Source organism: Pelecanus crispus, chromosome 8, assembly GCF_030463565.1.
Source record: "Pelecanus crispus isolate bPelCri1 chromosome 8, bPelCri1.pri, whole genome shotgun sequence".
NCBI classification, from domain to species: Eukaryota; Metazoa; Chordata; class Aves; order Pelecaniformes; family Pelecanidae; genus Pelecanus; species Pelecanus crispus.
In genome coordinates, this window is record NC_134650.1 from 21,660,699 (window position 1) to 21,685,334 (window position 24,636).

General features: G+C 62.8%; 5 protein-coding genes across 5 annotated transcripts; all 5 read right to left on the minus strand.

Moving 5' to 3' along the window:
* Positions 1–585: 585 nt before the first annotated feature.
* Positions 586–3,027, minus strand: LOC104026194 (protocadherin beta-15). The gene has a single exon (XM_009491858.2). It carries the CDS (start codon positions 3,025–3,027, stop codon positions 586–588), a length of 2,442 nt encoding a protein of 813 aa, XP_009490133.2.
* Positions 3,028–5,621: 2,594 nt separating this feature from the next.
* Positions 5,622–8,063, minus strand: LOC142594196 (protocadherin beta-15-like). The gene has a single exon (XM_075715678.1). The coding sequence runs from the start codon at positions 8,061–8,063 to the stop codon at positions 5,622–5,624; it is 2,442 nt and encodes an 813-aa protein (XP_075571793.1).
* A 2,594-nt stretch (positions 8,064–10,657) lies between these two features.
* Positions 10,658–13,099, minus strand: LOC142594197 (protocadherin beta-15-like). The gene has a single exon (XM_075715679.1). The coding sequence runs from the start codon at positions 13,097–13,099 to the stop codon at positions 10,658–10,660; it is 2,442 nt and encodes an 813-aa protein (XP_075571794.1).
* A 2,594-nt stretch (positions 13,100–15,693) lies between these two features.
* On the minus strand, positions 15,694–18,135 carry LOC142594198 (protocadherin beta-15-like). The gene has a single exon (XM_075715680.1). It carries the CDS (start codon positions 18,133–18,135, stop codon positions 15,694–15,696), a length of 2,442 nt encoding a protein of 813 aa, XP_075571795.1.
* A 2,594-nt stretch (positions 18,136–20,729) lies between these two features.
* On the minus strand, positions 20,730–23,171 carry LOC142594199 (protocadherin beta-15-like). Its single transcript, XM_075715681.1, has one exon. The coding sequence runs from the start codon at positions 23,169–23,171 to the stop codon at positions 20,730–20,732; it is 2,442 nt and encodes an 813-aa protein (XP_075571796.1).
* Between the last annotated feature and the right edge of the window lie 1,465 nt (positions 23,172–24,636).

Genomic DNA, 24,636 nt, shown 5'->3' on the forward strand with positions numbered 1-24,636 from the left:
GCTGAATGTGAGCAACTCCCTTCCTCGCTGGGCAGCCTTCGTGCAGCATATGCAGACACACAACAGCTGTACGGACAGACGTAGTGACCAGCAGGCAAAACACACGGAGCCCACGCATCTCGGACAGGGACATGCAGGACCCACAGGAGAAAGAGCCCCGTGCTTGCACCACACTGTAACACAGTACTCACAACTTCCTTGCCTTCCTGACCCGGGAGGAGGGCTACGTGCATTTCAGCGAGCATGTGATTTGTCTGCCCAACCTTGCCATTGCGTTATAGCACAGAATAAGAGGTCCACGGTCTTGCCTGAGAGCAAGTGAGACAAGAACGTAGCTGGGGGCCCTGGAACTAACCCCCCTCTCAAAGCATTTCAGAAATGGCTGCAACAGAGCTGAAACATAACGTTTCCTGAGTGAGGGAGCCTTTAGGTTCTTTTGTTTGCTTGCTTTTTTGGAGGGGGAGACAGCCTTTCTTCTGCCTTAGAATTTGAGGGAAATCGGTGCCGCCAATTGCAGGTGCGGATTTAGTCTGGAGGAACCGTTGCCACATGTTGCATGAAGCCTCTGGTTGTGCTGACTCCATGCTAGTTAAAGGAAAGGCCATTGAACTGTTCTGCAGAGAGCATCCCGGGTTTGTCTGGTGCCATGTCCTCCGTGGTGACAGGGCCACGGGGGAAATCCTGCTCGTCGTCGGTGCCCCTGCCCGTGGCACAGTGCTGTGGTGGCAGGCTGGGGAGGATGGGCTTCAGGAACTTGAACTCGCTGTTGCCCGAGCCCGTCGTGAGGCTGATCTCATAGCAATAGGCATGGGGCAGGGTCCCTGCAGCGGCCGCGTCGGCCAGGCCGCTCTGCATGTTGCCGGCACCGTAAAGCACATGCCCGCCCTTCAGCTCCTTTCTCTTGCACGCCTTATGAGCGACAAAGGCTGCCACGGACGCGAGGAAGAGGAGTGAGACAAAGACCAACGAAATGATTAAATAGGTTGTCAGGGAGCCACCCTCGTCCTCCGTGGCCAGGCTGCTGTGCGGTAGGCGCACGTCTGAGAAGTCACGGAGCAGGAGTGCGCTCAGCGCCGCGGTGGACGACAGTGGTGGTCGCCCGTTGTCTCGCACCAGGACGACGAGCTTCTGCTTCACGGCATCCCTCTCCGTCACAGGCCTCCTCAGCCGCACCTCCCCGCTTTGGGCACCCACTGCAAACAGCCCGGGGTCGGTGGCCCTCAGCAGGTGGTACGAGAGCCACGAGTTCTGCCCCGAGTCGGTGTCGACGGCCACCACTTTGGTGATGAGGTACCCGGCCTCAGCCGACATGGGCACCAGCTCGCTGGACAGCGGGCTGCCGTCCTGGGCGGGGTGCAGCACCAGTGGCGCATTGTCATTCTCGTCCACCACGACAAGACGGACTGTGACATTGGCACTGAGGGGAGGAGACCCCGCATCGGAGGCGCTCACCAAGACCTCAATCTGCCTCACCTGCTCGTAGTCGAGGGGCCGCAGCACAAACACGTGCCCATTCTCAGCGTTCACAGAGATGCAGGAGCAGGGAGGCTGCTCTGTGGGGCGGGCGGGTGCCAGGAAGTAGGTCACCTTGGCATTGGGCCCCACGTCAGCATCCGAGGCGCTGACAGCTCCAACAAGGACCGTGGGGACGTTGTTCTCACGCACGTACATGGTGTACGATGTCTGGTTGAAGACAGGTGCATTGTCGTTGACATCGGAGATGTCTACCGTGAAGGTCTGGGTGGTCGTGAGAGGAGGTGACCCTGCGTCTGCTGCTGTGACAGTGAGGATGTACCGCGCCGTCTCCTCCCGGTCCAGCGCGCTCACGGTCGCCAGCTCGTAGTAATTCTTATAGGCTGGCCGCAGGGAGAATGACAGCTGGTCTTCGAGGGCACAGGAGATCTTCCCGTTGGCACCAGCATCCCGGTCCCTGACAGTAAAGAGGGCCACCACTGTCCCGGGCAATGCGTTCTCGGGAAGGGGGCTGTTGAAGGAACTGACCGTCAGCTCCGGTGCATTGTCATTCACATCCACCACCTCCACCAACACCTTGCAGATTGCCGAGAGGCCCCCACCGTCCGTGGCCCGCACGCTGAGCTCGTGATTCTCTGCCGCCTCAAAGTCCAGAGGCTTTGTGAGTTTGATTTCACCGCTCGTGGGGTCAATTGTGAATGCTGAGTGGCTCTGGCCCACCGCTTGGCTGAGCTGATAGCTGATGTCCCCGTTAACTCCCACATCACCATCGGTTGCCACCACGCTGAGGACCACAGAGCCCTCCGGTGCGTTTTCCAAAACCTGCCCAACGTACAGCTCCTGCGTGAAGACGGGAGCGTTGTCATTTACATCTAGAACGACAATGTGGATTTGGGTGGTCCCGCTCCTGGGCGGAGAGCCCCCGTCCACCGCGATGAGACTGAAATCCACCTCTGCCTGCTCCTCTCTGTCTAGCGCCTTTTCCAAGACCAGTTCAACATACTTTGTGCTCTTACTCCGAGTCCCAAAGGAGACACTGAAGTAGTCGTTCTCGGGAGCGATGCTGTAAGCCTGGATGCTGTTGCTGCCAACATCGAGGTCCCGAGCTCCCTCCAGCGGGAAACGCGAGCCCGGGTTGCTCGTTTCCGGGATCTTAAAGGCCACTCGTTCCTCCGGGAAAACGGGCGAATGGTCATTGATGTCCTCCACCGCCACCTCGACCCGAAAGAACTGCAGGGGGTTTGCCAGCAGGAGCTCGAAGGAGAGCGTGCATGCCCCGGACTGTCCGCACAGCTCCTCCCGGTCCAGCCTCTCCGCCACTACGAGGCGGCCGGTGCCGCGGTCTAAGCGAAAGTGCTGCCGGCCGTCCTCCGAGGCCAGGCGGGCGCGGCGATCCGCGAGCTGCGCCGGGGCCAGCCCCGCGTCCTCCGCCACGTTGGCTACCACGGAGCCGCTCTCCGCCTCCTCGGCCACGGAGTAGCGGATGGGCTTGGAGCGAGCGTGCGGCAGGGAAAGGAAAGCAGAGAGACAAAGCACTTGCCTTGCGATCGCCATGTCGGGGCGGCGGGCAGCCTCCGTCTCGCGGATCGCCCGCGCAGTCCTCCGCGGAAAGCGGCGCCCGGCAGCAGCGCGGCGCGGCGGGGCGGCGGGCGGGCGCCCTCCCTCTCGCCGAGTCCGGCTGGCGGCCCGGAGCGCGGCCGCCGCGGCCCGGCAGCGGATGGCACGGGGCACCGCTCGCCGCCGCTCGCCGCCGCCGCTGCCCGGCTCGGCTGGGCTGGGCAGGGCCGGGCTGGGCTCGGCCGCCTCCCCGCCCGCAGCCGCTCGGCGCCGCCTTGGCCGGGAGCACCACCCTGCGGCGCGCGGCGGCACTGCGCCCGCCGCCGCCCGCTGCCCGCGCTGCCGCCTCGCCCCGGCACACGGACCCGTGCGCACACGCGCGGCTGCCGGCCGCTCGCCCGCGTCGCGGCCCCGCGGCAGGACGCGCGCACACCGCGCCGGGGAGGGAAGCGCAGGGAAGGAGCGCCGGGAGCCCTGCGGGGCCGCCGCTGCGCTCCGAGCGCACGGGCAGCGCCGGCAGCTGCCCCGCGTCTTCCCCGGCTCCCCGCTGCCCAGAGCCCGCGGGCGGGCGGGCGCGCTTGGCTCCCGCGAGGCCGAGCCGTGCCCTTCGACAAACACGGCGCCGGGACAAGCACAAGGCGTTTCCCACGGCACCGTGGGGCGGAGGCTCAGCCCGGAGGGACTGAGCCGCCTTCCCCGGCCGGAGAAGCCAGCCGCGCGAGGGCCTCCGCGGGGGCAGCTCCGCGCAGGTACCAGCACAGCGCGGCGCTACGTCTGCTCGGGAATCTCAGGCTGAGGACGGGGAACGCAGGCGGCTCCCAGCAAGGCTCGGGCGTGGACGCGCCTGCCGGCCGGCCGGCCAGTCCGGCGGCTGAACGGGAGGAGGGGCTGTGCCCCCCGGGTTGGCTTCCCACTCGCCAGCGGGCTGCGAGCTGCGCAGCGCTTCTTCGTCCTCGCCCGCCCCCGCAGCTGGAGCTGTCGGCAGAGTTGGAAAGGCCACTCTCCCCACCTCTCTGCTTTGCAGAGGCCTTTGCACACCCAGGGACCAGGGACCCTACACTGCGGGTAGGGGCCACTTTCCCCTGACCTGGATCTAACCGGGCCCTGTTGCAGCCAGGAGGTCAGTGCTCAGAAGACCCGTACAGGCCTGCCAGCAAATCCTGGCTCCCCACGATTTTCCTGAATTCTCTATCAGCTGCGTCTCCAAACTGAAGGAATGTACCCGCTCAACCTTACCTCAGCCAAGGGGCAAAATGAGAAGACGACCCCTGGCCTTTTGAAAACTTTGACAGAGATTTCCCAGAAAGAACCTCTCTACAAAGACCGTCTCCACACACGGCATGCAGGTGTTCTCTTTATTTCACGTTTACACACAAGGGTTTCCCGGTTTACAACGGTACAGTTTATAGCTGCAGCACAACGCAGCGTGAGGGTTTCCGAATATTCCGTGCCACACTCACTGCCTTCATTCAAACAGTCCGTTGTTATACATGGGGTAACAGTCCTTCTTAAGAGGAACAGGTAAGACAATGCTCAAACACGGTTTGCTGAGTGGAAGGAGAAAGGGCAACAAGGAGAAGGCAAACGCCCTAACACAAACCCAGAAAATCATACCGGGACAGCTTTCCACTCCCATCGAGAAGCCTCTGAGTTTGGGAGCAACAAAGATGAGACCAGGCTCAGTGGCCCTTTTCCAAGTTCATCTCGATTCTAGCTTCACAAAATGCTCTTTGAAGCGACTGGTGGAGTTTTCATACGATCCACCCAAAGACAATGAACATGTTTTCACAGCTCTGTACAGTTACAGCCTATCCAAACACCCTTTAGTGCTGCTATGCTTCCAAGGCAATCCCAAGGAGACAGCCCGCCCAGACCCCCCTTACGGGCCACAGGAAAATATTATCGTGCGTTTTGCTGCTCTCCCTCAGAGAAGACGGGACTTCTGCATCCAAAGGATCAGAACAGCCTTCTTGCCTGCTGAGCTGGAATTGCGTGCAGCGCCAGTGGCTGAATGTGAGCAACTCCCTTCCTCGCTGGGCAGCCTTCGTGCAGCATATGCAGACACACAACAGCTGTACGGACAGACGTAGTGACCAGCAGGCAAAACACACGGAGCCCACGCATCTCGGACAGGGACATGCAGGACCCACAGGAGAAAGAGCCCCGTGCTTGCACCACACTGTAACACAGTACTCACAACTTCCTTGCCTTCCTGACCCGGGAGGAGGGCTACGTGCATTTCAGCGAGCATGTGATTTGTCTGCCCAACCTTGCCATTGCGTTATAGCACAGAATAAGAGGTCCACGGTCTTGCCTGAGAGCAAGTGAGACAAGAACGTAGCTGGGGGCCCTGGAACTAACCCCCCTCTCAAAGCATTTCAGAAATGGCTGCAACAGAGCTGAAACATAACGTTTCCTGAGTGAGGGAGCCTTTAGGTTCTTTTGTTTGCTTGCTTTTTTGGAGGGGGAGACAGCCTTTCTTCTGCCTTAGAATTTGAGGGAAATCGGTGCCGCCAATTGCAGGTGCGGATTTAGTCTGGAGGAACCGTTGCCACATGTTGCATGAAGCCTCTGGTTGTGCTGACTCCATGCTAGTTAAAGGAAAGGCCATTGAACTGTTCTGCAGAGAGCATCCCGGGTTTGTCTGGTGCCATGTCCTCCGTGGTGACAGGGCCACGGGGGAAATCCTGCTCGTCGTCGGTGCCCCTGCCCGTGGCACAGTGCTGTGGTGGCAGGCTGGGGAGGATGGGCTTCAGGAACTTGAACTCGCTGTTGCCCGAGCCCGTCGTGAGGCTGATCTCATAGCAATAGGCATGGGGCAGGGTCCCTGCAGCGGCCGCGTCGGCCAGGCCGCTCTGCATGTTGCCGGCACCGTAAAGCACATGCCCGCCCTTCAGCTCCTTTCTCTTGCACGCCTTATGAGCGACAAAGGCTGCCACGGACGCGAGGAAGAGGAGTGAGACAAAGACCAACGAAATGATTAAATAGGTTGTCAGGGAGCCACCCTCGTCCTCCGTGGCCAGGCTGCTGTGCGGTAGGCGCACGTCTGAGAAGTCACGGAGCAGGAGTGCGCTCAGCGCCGCGGTGGACGACAGTGGTGGTCGCCCGTTGTCTCGCACCAGGACGACGAGCTTCTGCTTCACGGCATCCCTCTCCGTCACAGGCCTCCTCAGCCGCACCTCCCCGCTTTGGGCACCCACTGCAAACAGCCCGGGGTCGGTGGCCCTCAGCAGGTGGTACGAGAGCCACGAGTTCTGCCCCGAGTCGGTGTCGACGGCCACCACTTTGGTGATGAGGTACCCGGCCTCAGCCGACATGGGCACCAGCTCGCTGGACAGCGGGCTGCCGTCCTGGGCGGGGTGCAGCACCAGTGGCGCATTGTCATTCTCGTCCACCACGACAAGACGGACTGTGACATTGGCACTGAGGGGAGGAGACCCCGCATCGGAGGCGCTCACCAAGACCTCAATCTGCCTCACCTGCTCGTAGTCGAGGGGCCGCAGCACAAACACGTGCCCGTTCTCAGCGTTCACAGAGATGCAGGAGCAGGGAGGCTGCTCTGTGGGGCGGGCGGGTGCCAGGAAGTAGGTCACCTTGGCATTGGGCCCCACGTCAGCATCCGAGGCGCTGACAGCTCCAACAAGGACCGTGGGGACGTTGTTCTCACGCACGTACATGGTGTACGATGTCTGGTTGAAGACAGGTGCATTGTCGTTGACATCGGAGATGTCTACCGTGAAGGTCTGGGTGGTCGTGAGAGGAGGTGACCCTGCGTCTGCTGCTGTGACAGTGAGGATGTACCGCGCCGTCTCCTCCCGGTCCAGCGCGCTCACGGTCGCCAGCTCGTAGTAATTCTTATAGGCTGGCCGCAGGGAGAATGACAGCTGGTCTTCGAGGGCACAGGAGATCTTCCCGTTGGCACCAGCATCCCGGTCCCTGACAGTAAAGAGGGCCACCACTGTCCCGGGCAATGCGTTCTCGGGAAGGGGGCTGTTGAAGGAACTGACCGTCAGCTCCGGTGCATTGTCATTCACATCCACCACCTCCACCAACACCTTGCAGATTGCCGAGAGGCCCCCACCGTCCGTGGCCCGCACGCTGAGCTCGTGATTCTCTGCCGCCTCAAAGTCCAGAGGCTTTGTGAGTTTGATTTCACCGCTCGTGGGGTCAATTGTGAATGCTGAGTGGCTCTGGCCCACCGCTTGGCTGAGCTGATAGCTGATGTCCCCGTTAACTCCCACATCACCATCGGTTGCCACCACGCTGAGGACCACAGAGCCCTCCGGTGCGTTTTCCAAAACCTGCCCAACGTACAGCTCCTGCGTGAAGACGGGAGCGTTGTCATTTACATCTAGAATGACAATGTGGATTTGGGTGGTCCCGCTCCTGGGCGGAGAGCCCCCGTCCACCGCGATGAGACTGAAATCCACCTCTGCCTGCTCCTCTCTGTCTAGCGCCTTTTCCAAGACCAGTTCAACATACTTTGTGCTCTTACTCCGAGTCCCAAAGGAGACACTGAAGTAGTCGTTCTCGGGAGCGATGCTGTAAGCCTGGATGCTGTTGCTGCCAACATCGAGGTCCCGAGCTCCCTCCAGCGGGAAACGCGAGCCCGGGTTGCTCGTTTCCGGGATCTTAAAGGCCACTCGTTCCTCCGGGAAAACGGGCGAATGGTCATTGATGTCCTCCACCGCCACCTCGACCCGAAAGAACTGCAGGGGGTTTGCCAGCAGGAGCTCGAAGGAGAGCGTGCATGCCCCGGACTGTCCGCACAGCTCCTCCCGGTCCAGCCTCTCCGCCACTACGAGGCGGCCGGTGCCGCGGTCTAAGCGAAAGTGCTGCCGGCCGTCCTCCGAGGCCAGGCGGGCGCGGCGATCCGCGAGCTGCGCCGGGGCCAGCCCCGCGTCCTCCGCCACGTTGGCTACCACGGAGCCGCTCTCCGCCTCCTCGGCCACGGAGTAGCGGATGGGCTCGGAGCGAGCGTGCGGCAGGGAAAGGAAAGCAGAGAGACAAAGCACTTGCCTTGCGATCGCCATGTCGGGGCGGCGGGCAGCCTCCGTCTCGCGGATCGCCCGCGCAGTCCTCCGCGGAAAGCGGCGCCCGGCAGCAGCGCGGCGCGGCGGGGCGGCGGGCGGGCGCCCTCCCTCTCGCCGAGTCCGGCTGGCGGCCCGGAGCGCGGCCGCCGCGGCCCGGCAGCGGATGGCACGGGGCACCGCTCGCCGCCGCTCGCCGCCGCCGCTGCCCGGCTCGGCTGGGCTGGGCAGGGCCGGGCTGGGCTCGGCCGCCTCCCCGCCCGCAGCCGCTCGGCGCCGCCTTGGCCGGGAGCACCACCCTGCGGCGCGCGGCGGCACTGCGCCCGCCGCCGCCCGCTGCCCGCGCTGCCGCCTCGCCCCGGCACACGGACCCGTGCGCACACGCGCGGCTGCCGGCCGCTCGCCCGCGTCGCGGCCCCGCGGCAGGACGCGCGCACACCGCGCCGGGGAGGGAAGCGCAGGGAAGGAGCGCCGGGAGCCCTGCGGGGCCGCCGCTGCGCTCCGAGCGCACGGGCAGCGCCGGCAGCTGCCCCGCGTCTTCCCCGGCTCCCCGCTGCCCAGAGCCCGCGGGCGGGCGGGCGCGCTTGGCTCCCGCGAGGCCGAGCCGTGCCCTTCGACAAACACCGCGCCGGGACAAGCACAAGGCGTTTCCCACGGCACCGTGGGGCGGAGGCTCAGCCCGGAGGGACTGAGCCGCCTTCCCCGGCCGGAGAAGCCAGCCGCGCGAGGGCCTCCGCGGGGGCAGCTCCGCGCAGGTACCAGCACAGCGCGGCGCTACGTCTGCTCGGGAATCTCAGGCTGAGGACGGGGAACGCAGGCGGCTCCCAGCAAGGCTCGGGCGTGGACGCGCCTGCCGGCCGGCCGGCCAGTCCGGCGGCTGAACGGGAGGAGGGGCTGTGCCCCCCGGGTTGGCTTCCCACTCGCCAGCGGGCTGCGAGCTGCGCAGCGCTTCTTCGTCCTCGCCCGCCCCCGCAGCTGGAGCTGTCGGCAGAGTTGGAAAGGCCACTCTCCCCACCTCTCTGCTTTGCAGAGGCCTTTGCACACCCAGGGACCAGGGACCCTACACTGCGGGTAGGGGCCACTTTCCCCTGACCTGGATCTAACCGGGCCCTGTTGCAGCCAGGAGGTCAGTGCTCAGAAGACCCGTACAGGCCTGCCAGCAAATCCTGGCTCCCCACGATTTTCCTGAATTCTCTATCAGCTGCGTCTCCAAACTGAAGGAATGTACCCGCTCAACCTTACCTCAGCCAAGGGGCAAAATGAGAAGACGACCCCTGGCCTTTTGAAAACTTTGACAGAGATTTCCCAGAAAGAACCTCTCTACAAAGACCGTCTCCACACACGGCATGCAGGTGTTCTCTTTATTTCACGTTTACACACAAGGGTTTCCCGGTTTACAACGGTACAGTTTATAGCTGCAGCACAACGCAGCGTGAGGGTTTCCGAATATTCCGTGCCACACTCACTGCCTTCATCCAAACAGTCCGTTGTTATACATGGGGTAACAGTCCTTCTTAAGAGGAACAGGTAAGACAATGCTCAAACACGGTTTGCTGAGTGGAAGGAGAAAGGGCAACAAGGAGAAGGCAAACGCCCTAACACAAACCCAGAAAATCATACCGGGACAGCTTTCCACTCCCATCGAGAAGCCTCTGAGTTTGGGAGCAACAAAGATGAGACCAGGCTCAGTGGCCCTTTTCCAAGTTCATCTCGATTCTAGCTTCACAAAATGCTCTTTGAAGCGACTGGTGGAGTTTTCATACGATCCACCCAAAGACAATGAACATGTTTTCACAGCTCTGTACAGTTACAGCCTATCCAAACACCCTTTAGTGCTGCTATGCTTCCAAGGCAATCCCAAGGAGACAGCCCGCCCAGACCCCCCTTACGGGCCACAGGAAAATATTATCGTGCGTTTTGCTGCTCTCCCTCAGAGAAGACGGGACTTCTGCATCCAAAGGATCAGAACAGCCTTCTTGCCTGCTGAGCTGGAATTGCGTGCAGCGCCAGTGGCTGAATGTGAGCAACTCCCTTCCTCGCTGGGCAGCCTTCGTGCAGCATATGCAGACACACAACAGCTGTACGGACAGACGTAGTGACCAGCAGGCAAAACACACGGAGCCCACGCATCTCGGACAGGGACATGCAGGACCCACAGGAGAAAGAGCCCCGTGCTTGCACCACACTGTAACACAGTACTCACAACTTCCTTGCCTTCCTGACCCGGGAGGAGGGCTACGTGCATTTCAGCGAGCATGTGATTTGTCTGCCCAACCTTGCCATTGCGTTATAGCACAGAATAAGAGGTCCACGGTCTTGCCTGAGAGCAAGTGAGACAAGAACGTAGCTGGGGGCCCTGGAACTAACCCCCCTCTCAAAGCATTTCAGAAATGGCTGCAACAGAGCTGAAACATAACGTTTCCTGAGTGAGGGAGCCTTTAGGTTCTTTTGTTTGCTTGCTTTTTTGGAGGGGGAGACAGCCTTTCTTCTGCCTTAGAATTTGAGGGAAATCGGTGCCGCCAATTGCAGGTGCGGATTTAGTCTGGAGGAACCGTTGCCACATGTTGCATGAAGCCTCTGGTTGTGCTGACTCCATGCTAGTTAAAGGAAAGGCCATTGAACTGTTCTGCAGAGAGCATCCCGGGTTTGTCTGGTGCCATGTCCTCCGTGGTGACAGGGCCACGGGGGAAATCCTGCTCGTCGTCGGTGCCCCTGCCCGTGGCACAGTGCTGTGGTGGCAGGCTGGGGAGGATGGGCTTCAGGAACTTGAACTCGCTGTTGCCCGAGCCCGTCGTGAGGCTGATCTCATAGCAATAGGCATGGGGCAGGGTCCCTGCAGCGGCCGCGTCGGCCAGGCCGCTCTGCATGTTGCCGGCACCGTAAAGCACATGCCCGCCCTTCAGCTCCTTTCTCTTGCACGCCTTATGAGCGACAAAGGCTGCCACGGACGCGAGGAAGAGGAGTGAGACAAAGACCAACGAAATGATTAAATAGGTTGTCAGGGAGCCACCCTCGTCCTCCGTGGCCAGGCTGCTGTGCGGTAGGCGCACGTCTGAGAAGTCACGGAGCAGGAGTGCGCTCAGCGCCGCGGTGGACGACAGTGGTGGTCGCCCGTTGTCTCGCACCAGGACGACGAGCTTCTGCTTCACGGCATCCCTCTCCGTCACAGGCCTCCTCAGCCGCACCTCCCCGCTTTGGGCACCCACTGCAAACAGCCCGGGGTCGGTGGCCCTCAGCAGGTGGTACGAGAGCCACGAGTTCTGCCCCGAGTCGGTGTCGACGGCCACCACTTTGGTGATGAGGTACCCGGCCTCAGCCGACATGGGCACCAGCTCGCTGGACAGCGGGCTGCCGTCCTGGGCGGGGTGCAGCACCAGTGGCGCATTGTCATTCTCGTCCACCACGACAAGACGGACTGTGACATTGGCACTGAGGGGAGGAGACCCCGCATCGGAGGCGCTCACCAAGACCTCAATCTGCCTCACCTGCTCGTAGTCGAGGGGCCGCAGCACAAACACGTGCCCGTTCTCAGCGTTCACAGAGATGCAGGAGCAGGGAGGCTGCTCTGTGGGGCGGGCGGGTGCCAGGAAGTAGGTCACCTTGGCATTGGGCCCCACGTCAGCATCCGAGGCGCTGACAGCTCCAACAAGGACCGTGGGGACGTTGTTCTCACGCACGTACATGGTGTACGATGTCTGGTTGAAGACAGGTGCATTGTCGTTGACATCGGAGATGTCTACCGTGAAGGTCTGGGTGGTCGTGAGAGGAGGTGACCCTGCGTCTGCTGCTGTGACAGTGAGGATGTACCGCGCCGTCTCCTCCCGGTCCAGCGCGCTCACGGTCGCCAGCTCGTAGTAATTCTTATAGGCTGGCCGCAGGGAGAATGACAGCTGGTCTTCGAGGGCACAGGAGATCTTCCCGTTGGCACCAGCATCCCGGTCCCTGACAGTAAAGAGGGCCACCACTGTCCCGGGCAATGCGTTCTCGGGAAGGGGGCTGTTGAAGGAACTGACCGTCAGCTCCGGTGCATTGTCATTCACATCCACCACCTCCACCAACACCTTGCAGATTGCCGAGAGGCCCCCACCGTCCGTGGCCCGCACGCTGAGCTCGTGATTCTCTGCCGCCTCAAAGTCCAGAGGCTTTGTGAGTTTGATTTCACCGCTCGTGGGGTCAATTGTGAATGCTGAGTGGCTCTGGCCCACCGCTTGGCTGAGCTGATAGCTGATGTCCCCGTTAACTCCCACATCACCATCGGTTGCCACCACGCTGAGGACCACAGAGCCCTCCGGTGCGTTTTCCAAAACCTGCCCAACGTACAGCTCCTGCGTGAAGACGGGAGCGTTGTCATTTACATCTAGAACGACAATGTGGATTTGGGTGGTCCCGCTCCTGGGCGGAGAGCCCCCGTCCACCGCGATGAGACTGAAATCCACCTCTGCCTGCTCCTCTCTGTCTAGCGCCTTTTCCAAGACCAGTTCAACATACTTTGTGCTCTTACTCCGAGTCCCAAAGGAGACACTGAAGTAGTCGTTCTCGGGAGCGATGCTGTAAGCCTGGATGCTGTTGCTGCCAACATCGAGGTCCCGAGCTCCCTCCAGCGGGAAACGCGAGCCCGGGTCGCTCCTTTCCGGGATCGTAAAAGCCACTCGTTCCTCCGGGAAAACGGGCGAATGGTCATTGATGTCCTCCACCGCCACCTCGACCCGAAAGAACTGCAGGGGGTTTGCCAGCAGGAGCTCGAAGGAGAGCGTGCATGCCCCGGACTGTCCGCACAGCTCCTCCCGGTCCAGCCTCTCCGCCACTACGAGGCGGCCGGTGCCGCGGTCTAAGCGAAAGTGCTGCCGGCCGTCCTCCGAGGCCAGGCGGGCGCGGCGATCCGCGAGCTGCGCCGGGGCCAGCCCCGCGTCCTCCGCCACGTTGGCTACCACGGAGCCGCTCTCCGCCTCCTCGGCCACGGAGTAGCGGATGGGCTCGGAGCGAGCGTGCGGCAGGGAAAGGAAAGCAGAGAGACAAAGCACTTGCCTTGCGATCGCCATGTCGGGGCGGCGGGCAGCCTCCGTCTCGCGGATCGCCCGCGCAGTCCTCCGCGGAAAGCGGCGCCCGGCAGCAGCGCGGCGCGGCGGGGCGGCGGGCGGGCGCCCTCCCTCTCGCCGAGTCCGGCTGGCGGCCCGGAGCGCGGCCGCCGCGGCCCGGCAGCGGATGGCACGGGGCACCGCTCGCCGCCGCTCGCCGCCGCCGCTGCCCGGCTCGGCTGGGCTGGGCAGGGCCGGGCTGGGCTCGGCCGCCTCCCCGCCCGCAGCCGCTCGGCGCCGCCTTGGCCGGGAGCACCACCCTGCGGCGCGCGGCGGCACTGCGCCCGCCGCCGCCCGCTGCCCGCGCTGCCGCCTCGCCCCGGCACACGGACCCGTGCGCACACGCGCGGCTGCCGGCCGCTCGCCCGCGTCGCGGCCCCGCGGCAGGACGCGCGCACACCGCGCCGGGGAGGGAAGCGCAGGGAAGGAGCGCCGGGAGCCCTGCGGGGCCGCCGCTGCGCTCCGAGCGCACGGGCAGCGCCGGCAGCTGCCCCGCGTCTTCCCCGGCTCCCCGCTGCCCAGAGCCCGCGGGCGGGCGGGCGCGCTTGGCTCCCGCGAGGCCGAGCCGTGCCCTTCGACAAACACGGCGCCGGGACAAGCACAAGGCGTTTCCCACGGCACCGTGGGGCGGAGGCTCAGCCCGGAGGGACTGAGCCGCCTTCCCCGGCCGGAGAAGCCAGCCGCGCGAGGGCCTCCGCGGGGGCAGCTCCGCGCAGGTACCAGCACAGCGCGGCGCTACGTCTGCTCGGGAATCTCAGGCTGAGGACGGGGAACGCAGGCGGCTCCCAGCAAGGCTCGGGCGTGGACGCGCCTGCCGGCCGGCCGGCCAGTCCGGCGGCTGAACGGGAGGAGGGGCTGTGCCCCCCGGGTTGGCTTCCCACTCGCCAGCGGGCTGCGAGCTGCGCAGCGCTTCTTCGTCCTCGCCCGCCCCCGCAGCTGGAGCTGTCGGCAGAGTTGGAAAGGCCACTCTCCCCACCTCTCTGCTTTGCAGAGGCCTTTGCACACCCAGGGACCAGGGACCCTACACTGCGGGTAGGGGCCACTTTCCCCTGACCTGGATCTAACCGGGCCCTGTTGCAGCCAGGAGGTCAGTGCTCAGAAGACCCGTACAGGCCTGCCAGCAAATCCTGGCTCCCCACGATTTTCCTGAATTCTCTATCAGCTGCGTCTCCAAACTGAAGGAATGTACCCGCTCAACCTTACCTCAGCCAAGGGGCAAAATGAGAAGACGACCCCTGGCCTTTTGAAAACTTTGACAGAGATTTCCCAGAAAGAACCTCTCTACAAAGACCGTCTCCACACACGGCATGCAGGTGTTCTCTTTATTTCACGTTTACACACAAGGGTTTCCCGGTTTACAACGGTACAGTTTATAGCTGCAGCACAACGCAGCGTGAGGGTTTCCGAATATTCCGTGCCACACTCACTGCCTTCATTCAAACAGTCCGTTGTTATACATGGGGTAACAGTCCTTCTTAAGAGGAACAGGTAAGACAATGCTCAAACACGGTTTGCTGAGTGGAAGGAGAAAGGGCAACAAGGAGAAGGCAAACGCCCTAACACAAACCCAGAAAATCATACCGGGACAGCTTTCCACTCCCATCGAGAAGCCTCTGAGTTTGGGAGCAACAAAGATGAGACCAGGCTCAGTGGCCCTTTTCCAAGTTCATCTCGATTCTAGCTTCACAAAATGCTCTTTGAAGCGACTGGTGGAGTTTTCATACGATCCACCCAAAGACAATGAACATGTTTTCACAGCTCTGTACAGTTACAGCCTATCCAAACACCCTTTAGTGCTGCTATGCTTCCAAGGCAATCCCAAGGAGACAGCCCGCCCAGACCCCCCTTACGGGCCACAGGAAAATATTATCGTGCGTTTTGCTGCTCTCCCTCAGAGAAGACGGGACTTCTGCATCCAAAGGATCAGAACAGCCTTCTTGCCTGCTGAGCTGGAATTGCGTGCAGCGCCAGTGGCTGAATGTGAGCAACTCCCTTCCTCGCTGGGCAGCCTTCGTGCAGCATATGCAGACACACAACAGCTGTACGGACAGACGTAGTGACCAGCAGGCAAAACACACGGAGCCCACGCATCTCGGACAGGGACATGCAGGACCCACAGGAGAAAGAGCCCCGTGCTTGCACCACACTGTAACACAGTACTCACAACTTCCTTGCCTTCCTGACCCGGGAGGAGGGCTACGTGCATTTCAGCGAGCATGTGATTTGTCTGCCCAACCTTGCCATTGCGTTATAGCACAGAATAAGAGGTCCACGGTCTTGCCTGAGAGCAAGTGAGACAAGAACGTAGCTGGGGGCCCTGGAACTAACCCCCCTCTCAAAGCATTTCAGAAATGGCTGCAACAGAGCTGAAACATAACGTTTCCTGAGTGAGGGAGCCTTTAGGTTCTTTTGTTTGCTTGCTTTTTTGGAGGGGGAGACAGCCTTTCTTCTGCCTTAGAATTTGAGGGAAATCGGTGCCGCCAATTGCAGGTGCGGATTTAGTCTGGAGGAACCGTTGCCACATGTTGCATGAAGCCTCTGGTTGTGCTGACTCCATGCTAGTTAAAGGAAAGGCCATTGAACTGTTCTGCAGAGAGCATCCCGGGTTTGTCTGGTGCCATGTCCTCCGTGGTGACAGGGCCACGGGGGAAATCCTGCTCGTCGTCGGTGCCCCTGCCCGTGGCACAGTGCTGTGGTGGCAGGCTGGGGAGGATGGGCTTCAGGAACTTGAACTCGCTGTTGCCCGAGCCCGTCGTGAGGCTGATCTCATAGCAATAGGCATGGGGCAGGGTCCCTGCAGCGGCCGCGTCGGCCAGGCCGCTCTGCATGTTGCCGGCACCGTAAAGCACATGCCCGCCCTTCAGCTCCTTTCTCTTGCACGCCTTATGAGCGACAAAGGCTGCCACGGACGCGAGGAAGAGGAGTGAGACAAAGACCAACGAAATGATTAAATAGGTTGTCAGGGAGCCACCCTCGTCCTCCGTGGCCAGGCTGCTGTGCGGTAGGCGCACGTCTGAGAAGTCACGGAGCAGGAGTGCGCTCAGCGCCGCGGTGGACGACAGTGGTGGTCGCCCGTTGTCTCGCACCAGGACGACGAGCTTCTGCTTCACGGCATCCCTCTCCGTCACAGGCCTCCTCAGCCGCACCTCCCCGCTTTGGGCACCCACTGCAAACAGCCCGGGGTCGGTGGCCCTCAGCAGGTGGTACGAGAGCCACGAGTTCTGCCCCGAGTCGGTGTCGACGGCCACCACTTTGGTGATGAGGTACCCGGCCTCAGCCGACATGGGCACCAGCTCGCTGGACAGCGGGCTGCCGTCCTGGGCGGGGTGCAGCACCAGTGGCGCATTGTCATTCTCGTCCACCACGACAAGACGGACTGTGACATTGGCACTGAGGGGAGGAGACCCCGCATCGGAGGCGCTCACCAAGACCTCAATCTGCCTCACCTGCTCGTAGTCGAGGGGCCGCAGCACAAACACGTGCCCGTTCTCAGCGTTCACAGAGATGCAGGAGCAGGGAGGCTGCTCTGTGGGGCGGGCGGGTGCCAGGAAGTAGGTCACCTTGGCATTGGGCCCCACGTCAGCATCCGAGGCGCTGACAGCTCCAACAAGGACCGTGGGGACGTTGTTCTCACGCACGTACATGGTGTACGATGTCTGGTTGAAGACAGGTGCATTGTCGTTGACATCGGAGATGTCTACCGTGAAGGTCTGGGTGGTCGTGAGAGGAGGTGACCCTGCGTCTGCTGCTGTGACAGTGAGGATGTACCGCGCCGTCTCCTCCCGGTCCAGCGCGCTCACGGTCGCCAGCTCGTAGTAATTCTTATAGGCTGGCCGCAGGGAGAATGACAGCTGGTCTTCGAGGGCACAGGAGATCTTCCCGTTGGCACCAGCATCCCGGTCCCTGACAGTAAAGAGGGCCACCACTGTCCCGGGCAATGCGTTCTCGGGAAGGGGGCTGTTGAAGGAACTGACCGTCAGCTCCGGTGCATTGTCATTCACATCCACCACCTCCACCAACACCTTGCAGATTGCCGAGAGGCCCCCACCGTCCGTGGCCCGCACGCTGAGCTCGTGATTCTCTGCCGCCTCAAAGTCCAGAGGCTTTGTGAGTTTGATTTCACCGCTCGTGGGGTCAATTGTGAATGCTGAGTGGCTCTGGCCCACCGCTTGGCTGAGCTGATAGCTGATGTCCCCGTTAACTCCCACATCACCATCGGTTGCCACCACGCTGAGGACCACAGAGCCCTCCGGCGCGTTTTCCAAAACCTGCCCAACGTACAGCTTCTGCGTGAAGACGGGAGCGTTGTCATTTGCATCTAGAACGACAATGTGGATTTGGGTGGTCCCGCTCCTGGGCGGAGAGCCCCCGTCCACCGCGATGAGACTGAAATCCACCTCTGCCTGCTCCTCTCTGTCTAGCGCCTTTTCCAAGACCAGTTCAACATATTTGTCGTCCTCACTCCGAGTCCCAAAGGAGACACTGAAGTAGTCGTTCTCGGGAGCGATGCTGTAAGCCTGGATGCTGTTGCTGCCAACATCGAGGTCCCGAGCTCCCTCCAGCGGGAAACGCGAGCCCGGGTTGCTCGTTTCCGGGATCTTAAAGGCCACTCGTTCCTCCGGGAAAACGGGCGAATGGTCATTGATGTCCTCCACCGCCACCTCGACCCGAAAGAACTGCAGGGGGTTTGCCAGCAGGAGCTCGAAGGAGAGCGTGCATGCCCCGGACTGTCCGCACAGCTCCTCCCGGTCCAGCCTCTCCGCCACTACGAGGCGGCCGGTGCCGCGGTCTAAGCGAAAGTGCTGCCGGCCGTCCTCCGAGGCCAGGCGGGCGCGGCGATCCGCGAGCTGCGCCGGGGCCAGCCCCGCGTCCTCCGCCACGTTGGCTACCACGGAGCCGCTCTCCGCCTCCTCGGCCACGGAGTAGCGGATGGGCTCGGAGCGAGCGTGCGGCAGGGAAAGGAAAGCAGAGAGACAAAGCACTTGCCTTGCGATCGCCATGTCGGGGCGGCGGGCAGCCTCCGTCTCGCGGATCGCCCGCGCAGTCCTCCGCGGAAAACGGCGCCCGGCAGCAGCGCGGCGCGGCGGGGCGGCGGGCGGGCGCCCTCCCTCTCGCCGAGTCCGGCTGGCGGCCCGGAGCGCGGCCGCCGCGGCCCGGCAGCGGATGGCACGGGGCACCGCTCGCCGCCGCTCGCCGCCGCCGCTGCCCGGCTCGGCTGGGCTGGGCAGGGCCGGGCTGGGCTCGGCCGCCTCCCCGCCCGCAGCCGCTCGGCGCCGCCTTGGCCGGGAGCACCACCCTGCGGCGCGCGGCGGCACTGCGCCCGCCGCCGCCCGCTGCCCGCGCTGCCGCCTCGCCCCGGCACACGGACCCGTGCGCACACGCGCGGCTGCCGGCCGCTCGCCCGCGTCGCGGCCCCGCGGCAGGACGCGCGCACACCGCGCCGGGGAGGGAAGCGCAGGGAAGGAGCGCCGGGAGCCCTGCGGGGCCGCCGCTGCGCTCCGAGCGCACGGGCAGCGCCGGCAGCTGCCCCGCGTCTTCCCCGGCTCCCCGCTGCCCAGAGCCCGCGGGCGGGCGGGCGCGCTTGGCTCCCGCGAGGCCGAGCCGTGCCCTTCGACAAACACGGCGCCGGGACAAGCACAAGGCGTTTCCCACGGCACCGTGGGGCGGAGGCTCAGCCCGGAGGGACTGAGCCGCCTTCCCCGGCCGGAGAAGCCAGCCGCGCGAGGGCCTCCGCGGGGGCAGCTCCGCGCAGGTACCAGCACAGCGCGGCGCTACGTCTGCTCGGGAATCTCAGGCTGAGGACGGGGAACGCAGGCGGCTCCCAGCAAGGCTCGGGCGTGGACGCGCCTGCCGGCCGGCCGGCCAGTCCGGCGGCTGAACGGGAGGAGGGGCTGTGCCCCCCGGGTTGGCTTCCCACTCGCCAGCGGGCTGCGAGCTGCGCAGCGCTTCTTCGTCCTCGCCCGCCCCCGCAGCTGGAGCTGTCGGCAGAGTTGGAAAGGCCACTCTCCCCACCTCTCTGCTTTGCAGAGGCCTTTGCACACCCAGGGACCAGGGACCCTACACTGCGGGTAGGGGCCACTTTCCCCTGACCTGGATCTAACCGGGCCCTGTTGCAGCCAGGAGGTCAGTGCTCAGAAGACCCGTACAGGCCTGCCAGCAAATCCTGGCTCCCCACGATTTTCCTGAATTCTCTATCAGCTGCGTCTCCAAACTGAAGGAATGTACCCGCTCAACCTTACCTCAGCCAAGGGGCAAAATGAGAAGACGACCCCTGGCCTTTTGAAAACTTTGACAGAGATTTCCCAGAAAGAACCTCTCTACAAAGACCGTCTCCACACACGGCATGCAGGTGTTCTCTTTATTTCACGTTTACACACAAGGGTTTCCCGGTTTACAACGGTACAGTTTATAGCTGCAGCACAACGCAGCGTGAGGGTTTCCGAATATTCCGTGCCACACTCACTGCCTTCATCCAAACAGTCCGTTGTTATACATGGGGTAACAGTCCTTCTTAAGAGGAACAGGTAAGACAATGCTCAAACACGGTTTGCTGAGTGGAAGGAGAAAGGGCAACAAGGAGAAGGCAAACGCCCTAACACAAACCCAGAAAATCATACCGGGACAGCTTTCCACTCCCATCGAGAAGCCTCTGAGTTTGGGAGCAACAAAGATGAGACCAGGCTCAGTGGCCCTTTTCCAAGTTCATCTCGATTCTAGCTTCACAAAATGCTCTTTGAAGCGACTGGTGGAGTTTTCATACGATCCACCCAAAGACAATGAACATGTTTTCACAGCTCTGTACAGTTACAGCCTATCCAAACACCCTTTAGTGCTGCTATGCTTCCAAGGCAATCCCAAGGAGACAGCCCGCCCAGACCCCCCTTACGGGCCACAGGAAAATATTATCGTGCGTTTTGCTGCTCTCCCTCAGAGAAGACGGGACTTCTGCATCCAAAGGATCAGAACAGCCTTCTTGCCTGCTGAGCTGGAATTGCGTGCAGCGCCAGTGGCTGAATGTGAGCAACTCCCTTCCTCGCTGGGCAGCCTTCGTGCAGCATATGCAGACACACAACAGCTGTACGGACAGACGTAGTGACCAGCAGGCAAAACACACGGAGCCCACGCATCTCGGACAGGGACATGCAGGACCCACAGGAGAAAGAGCCCCGTGCTTGCACCACACTGTAACACAGTACTCACAACTTCCTTGCCTTCCTGACCCGGGAGGAGGGCTACGTGCATTTCAGCGAGCATGTGATTTGTCTGCCCAACCTTGCCATTGCGTTATAGCACAGAATAAGAGGTCCACGGTCTTGCCTGAGAGCAAGTGAGACAAGAACGTAGCTGGGGGCCCTGGAACTAACCCCCCTCTCAAAGCATTTCAGAAATGGCTGCAACAGAGCTGAAACATAACGTTTCCTGAGTGAGGGAGCCTTTAGGTTCTTTTGTTTGCTTGCTTTTTTGGAGGGGGAGACAGCCTTTCTTCTGCCTTAGAATTTGAGGGAAATCGGTGCCGCCAATTGCAGGTGCGGATTTAGTCTGGAGGAACCGTTGCCACATGTTGCATGAAGCCTCTGGTTGTGCTGACTCCATGCTAGTTAAAGGAAAGGCCATTGAACTGTTCTGCAGAGAGCATCCCGGGTTTGTCTGGTGCCATGTCCTCCGTGGTGACAGGGCCACGGGGGAAATCCTGCTCGTCGTCGGTGCCCCTGCCCGTGGCACAGTGCTGTGGTGGCAGGCTGGGGAGGATGGGCTTCAGGAACTTGAACTCGCTGTTGCCCGAGCCCGTCGTGAGGCTGATCTCATAGCAATAGGCATGGGGCAGGGTCCCTGCAGCGGCCGCGTCGGCCAGGCCGCTCTGCATGTTGCCGGCACCGTAAAGCACATGCCCGCCCTTCAGCTCCTTTCTCTTGCACGCCTTATGAGCGACAAAGGCTGCCACGGACGCGAGGAAGAGGAGTGAGACAAAGACCAACGAAATGATTAAATAGGTTGTCAGGGAGCCACCCTCGTCCTCCGTGGCCAGGCTGCTGTGCGGTAGGCGCACGTCTGAGAAGTCACGGAGCAGGAGTGCGCTCAGCGCCGCGGTGGACGACAGTGGTGGTCGCCCGTTGTCTCGCACCAGGACGACGAGCTTCTGCTTCACGGCATCCCTCTCCGTCACAGGCCTCCTCAGCCGCACCTCCCCGCTTTGGGCACCCACTGCAAACAGCCCGGGGTCGGTGGCCCTCAGCAGGTGGTACGAGAGCCACGAGTTCTGCCCCGAGTCGGTGTCGACGGCCACCACTTTGGTGATGAGGTACCCGGCCTCAGCCGACATGGGCACCAGCTCGCTGGACAGCGGGCTGCCGTCCTGGGCGGGGTGCAGCACCAGTGGCGCATTGTCATTCTCGTCCACCACGACAAGACGGACTGTGACATTGGCACTGAGGGGAGGAGACCCCGCATCGGAGGCGCTCACCAAGACCTCAATCTGCCTCACCTGCTCGTAGTCGAGGGGCCGCAGCACAAACACGTGCCCGTTCTCAGCGTTCACAGAGATGCAGGAGCAGGGAGGCTGCTCTGTGGGGCGGGCGGGTGCCAGGAAGTAGGTCACCTTGGCATTGGGCCCCACGTCAGCATCCGAGGCGCTGACAGCTCCAACAAGGACCGTGGGGACGTTGTTCTCACGCACGTACATGGTGTACGATGTCTGGTTGAAGACAGGTGCATTGTCGTTGACATCGGAGATGTCTACCGTGAAGGTCTGGGTGGTCGTGAGAGGAGGTGACCCTGCGTCTGCTGCTGTGACAGTGAGGATGTACCGCGCCGTCTCCTCCCGGTCCAGCGCGCTCACGGTCGCCAGCTCGTAGTAATTCTTATAGGCTGGCCGCAGGGAGAATGACAGCTGGTCTTCGAGGGCACAGGAGATCTTCCCGTTGGCACCAGCATCCCGGTCCCTGACAGTAAAGAGGGCCACCACTGTCCCGGGCAATGCGTTCTCGGGAAGGGGGCTGTTGAAGGAACTGACCGTCAGCTCCGGTGCATTGTCATTCACATCCACCACCTCCACCAACACCTTGCAGATTGCCGAGAGGCCCCCACCGTCCGTGGCCCGCACGCTGAGCTCGTGATTCTCTGCCGCCTCAAAGTCCAGAGGCTTTGTGAGTTTGATTTCACCGCTCGTGGGGTCAATTGTGAATGCTGAGTGGCTCTGGCCCACCGCTTGGCTGAGCTGATAGCTGATGTCCCCGTTAACTCCCACATCACCATCGGTTGCCACCACGCTGAGGACCACAGAGCCCTCCGGTGCGTTTTCCAAAACCTGCCCAACGTACAGCTCCTGCGTGAAGACGGGAGCGTTGTCATTTACATCTAGAATGACAATGTGGATTTGGGTGGTCCCGCTCCTGGGCGGAGAGCCCCCGTCCACCGCGATGAGACTGAAATCCACCTCTGCCTGCTCCTCTCTGTCTAGCGCCTTTTCCAAGACCAGTTCAACATACTTTGTGCTCTTACTCCGAGTCCCAAAGGAGACACTGAAGTAGTCGTTCTCGGGAGCGATGCTGTAAGCCTGGATGCTGTTGCTGCCAACATCGAGGTCCCGAGCTCCCTCCAGCGGGAAACGCGAGCCCGGGTTGCTCGTTTCCGGGATCTTAAAGGCCACTCGTTCCTCCGGGAAAACGGGCGAATGGTCATTGATGTCCTCCACCGCCACCTCGACCCGAAAGAACTGCAGGGGGTTTGCCAGCAGGAGCTCGAAGGAGAGCGTGCATGCCCCGGACTGTCCGCACAGCTCCTCCCGGTCCAGCCTCTCCGCCACTACGAGGCGGCCGGTGCCGCGGTCTAAGCGAAAGTGCTGCCGGCCGTCCTCCGAGGCCAGGCGGGCGCGGCGATCCGCGAGCTGCGCCGGGGCCAGCCCCGCGTCCTCCGCCACGTTGGCTACCACGGAGCCGCTCTCCGCCTCCTCGGCCACGGAGTAGCGGATGGGCTCGGAGCGAGCGTGCGGCAGGGAAAGGAAAGCAGAGAGACAAAGCACTTGCCTTGCGATCGCCATGTCGGGGCGGCGGGCAGCCTCCGTCTCGCGGATCGCCCGCGCAGTCCTCCGCGGAAAACGGCGCCCGGCAGCAGCGCGGCGCGGCGGGGCGGCGGGCGGGCGCCCTCCCTCTCGCCGAGTCCGGCTGGCGGCCCGGAGCGCGGCCGCCGCGGCCCGGCAGCGGATGGCACGGGGCACCGCTCGCCGCCGCTCGCCGCCGCCGCTGCCCGGCTCGGCTGGGCTGGGCAGGGCCGGGCTGGGCTCGGCCGCCTCCCCGCCCGCAGCCGCTCGGCGCCGCCTTGGCCGGGAGCACCACCCTGCGGCGCGCGGCGGCACTGCGCCCGCCGCCGCCCGCTGCCCGCGCTGCCGCCTCGCCCCGGCACACGGACCCGTGCGCACACGCGCGGCTGCCGGCCGCTCGCCCGCGTCGCGGCCCCGCGGCAGGACGCGCGCACACCGCGCCGGGGAGGGAAGCGCAGGGAAGGAGCGCCGGGAGCCCTGCGGGGCCGCCGCTGCGCTCCGAGCGCACGGGCAGCGCCGGCAGCTGCCCCGCGTCTTCCCCGGCTCCCCGCTGCCCAGAGCCCGCGGGCGGGCGGGCGCGCTTGGCTCCCGCGAGGCCGAGCCGTGCCCTTCGACAAACACGGCGCCGGGACAAGCACAAGGCGTTTCCCACGGCACCGTGGGGCGGAGGCTCAGCCCGGAGGGACTGAGCCGCCTTCCCCGGCCGGAGAAGCCAGCCGCGCGAGGGCCTCCGCGGGGGCAGCTCCGCGCAGGTACCAGCACAGCGCGGCGCTACGTCTGCTCGGGAATCTCAGGCTGAGGACGGGGAACGCAGGCGGCTCCCAGCAAGGCTCGGGCGTGGACGCGCCTGCCGGCCGGCCGGCCAGTCCGGCGGCTGAACGGGAGGAGGGGCTGTGCCCCCCGGGTTGGCTTCCCACTCGCCAGCGGGCTGCGAGCTGCGCAGCGCTTCTTCGTCCTCGCCCGCCCCCGCAGCTGGAGCTGTCGGCAGAGTTGGAAAGGCCACTCTCCCCACCTCTCTGCTTTGCAGAGGCCTTTGCACACCCAGGGACCAGGGACCCTACACTGCGGGTAGGGGCCACTTTCCCCTGACCTGGATCTAACCGGGCCCTGTTGCAGCCAGGAGGTCAGTGCTCAGAAGACCCGTACAGGCCTGCCAGCAAATCCTGGCTCCCCACGATTTTCCTGAATTCTCTATCAGCTGCGTCTCCAAACTGAAGGAATGTACCCGCTCAACCTTACCTCAGCCAAGGGGCAAAATGAGAAGACGACCCCTGGCCTTTTGAAAACTTTGACAGAGATTTCCCAGAAAGAACCTCTCTACAAAGACCGTCTCCACACACGGCATGCAGGTGTTCTCTTTATTTCACGTTTACACACAAGGGTTTCCCGGTTTACAACGGTACAGTTTATAGCTGCAGCACAACGCAGCGTGAGGGTTTCCGAATATTCCGTGCCACACTCACTG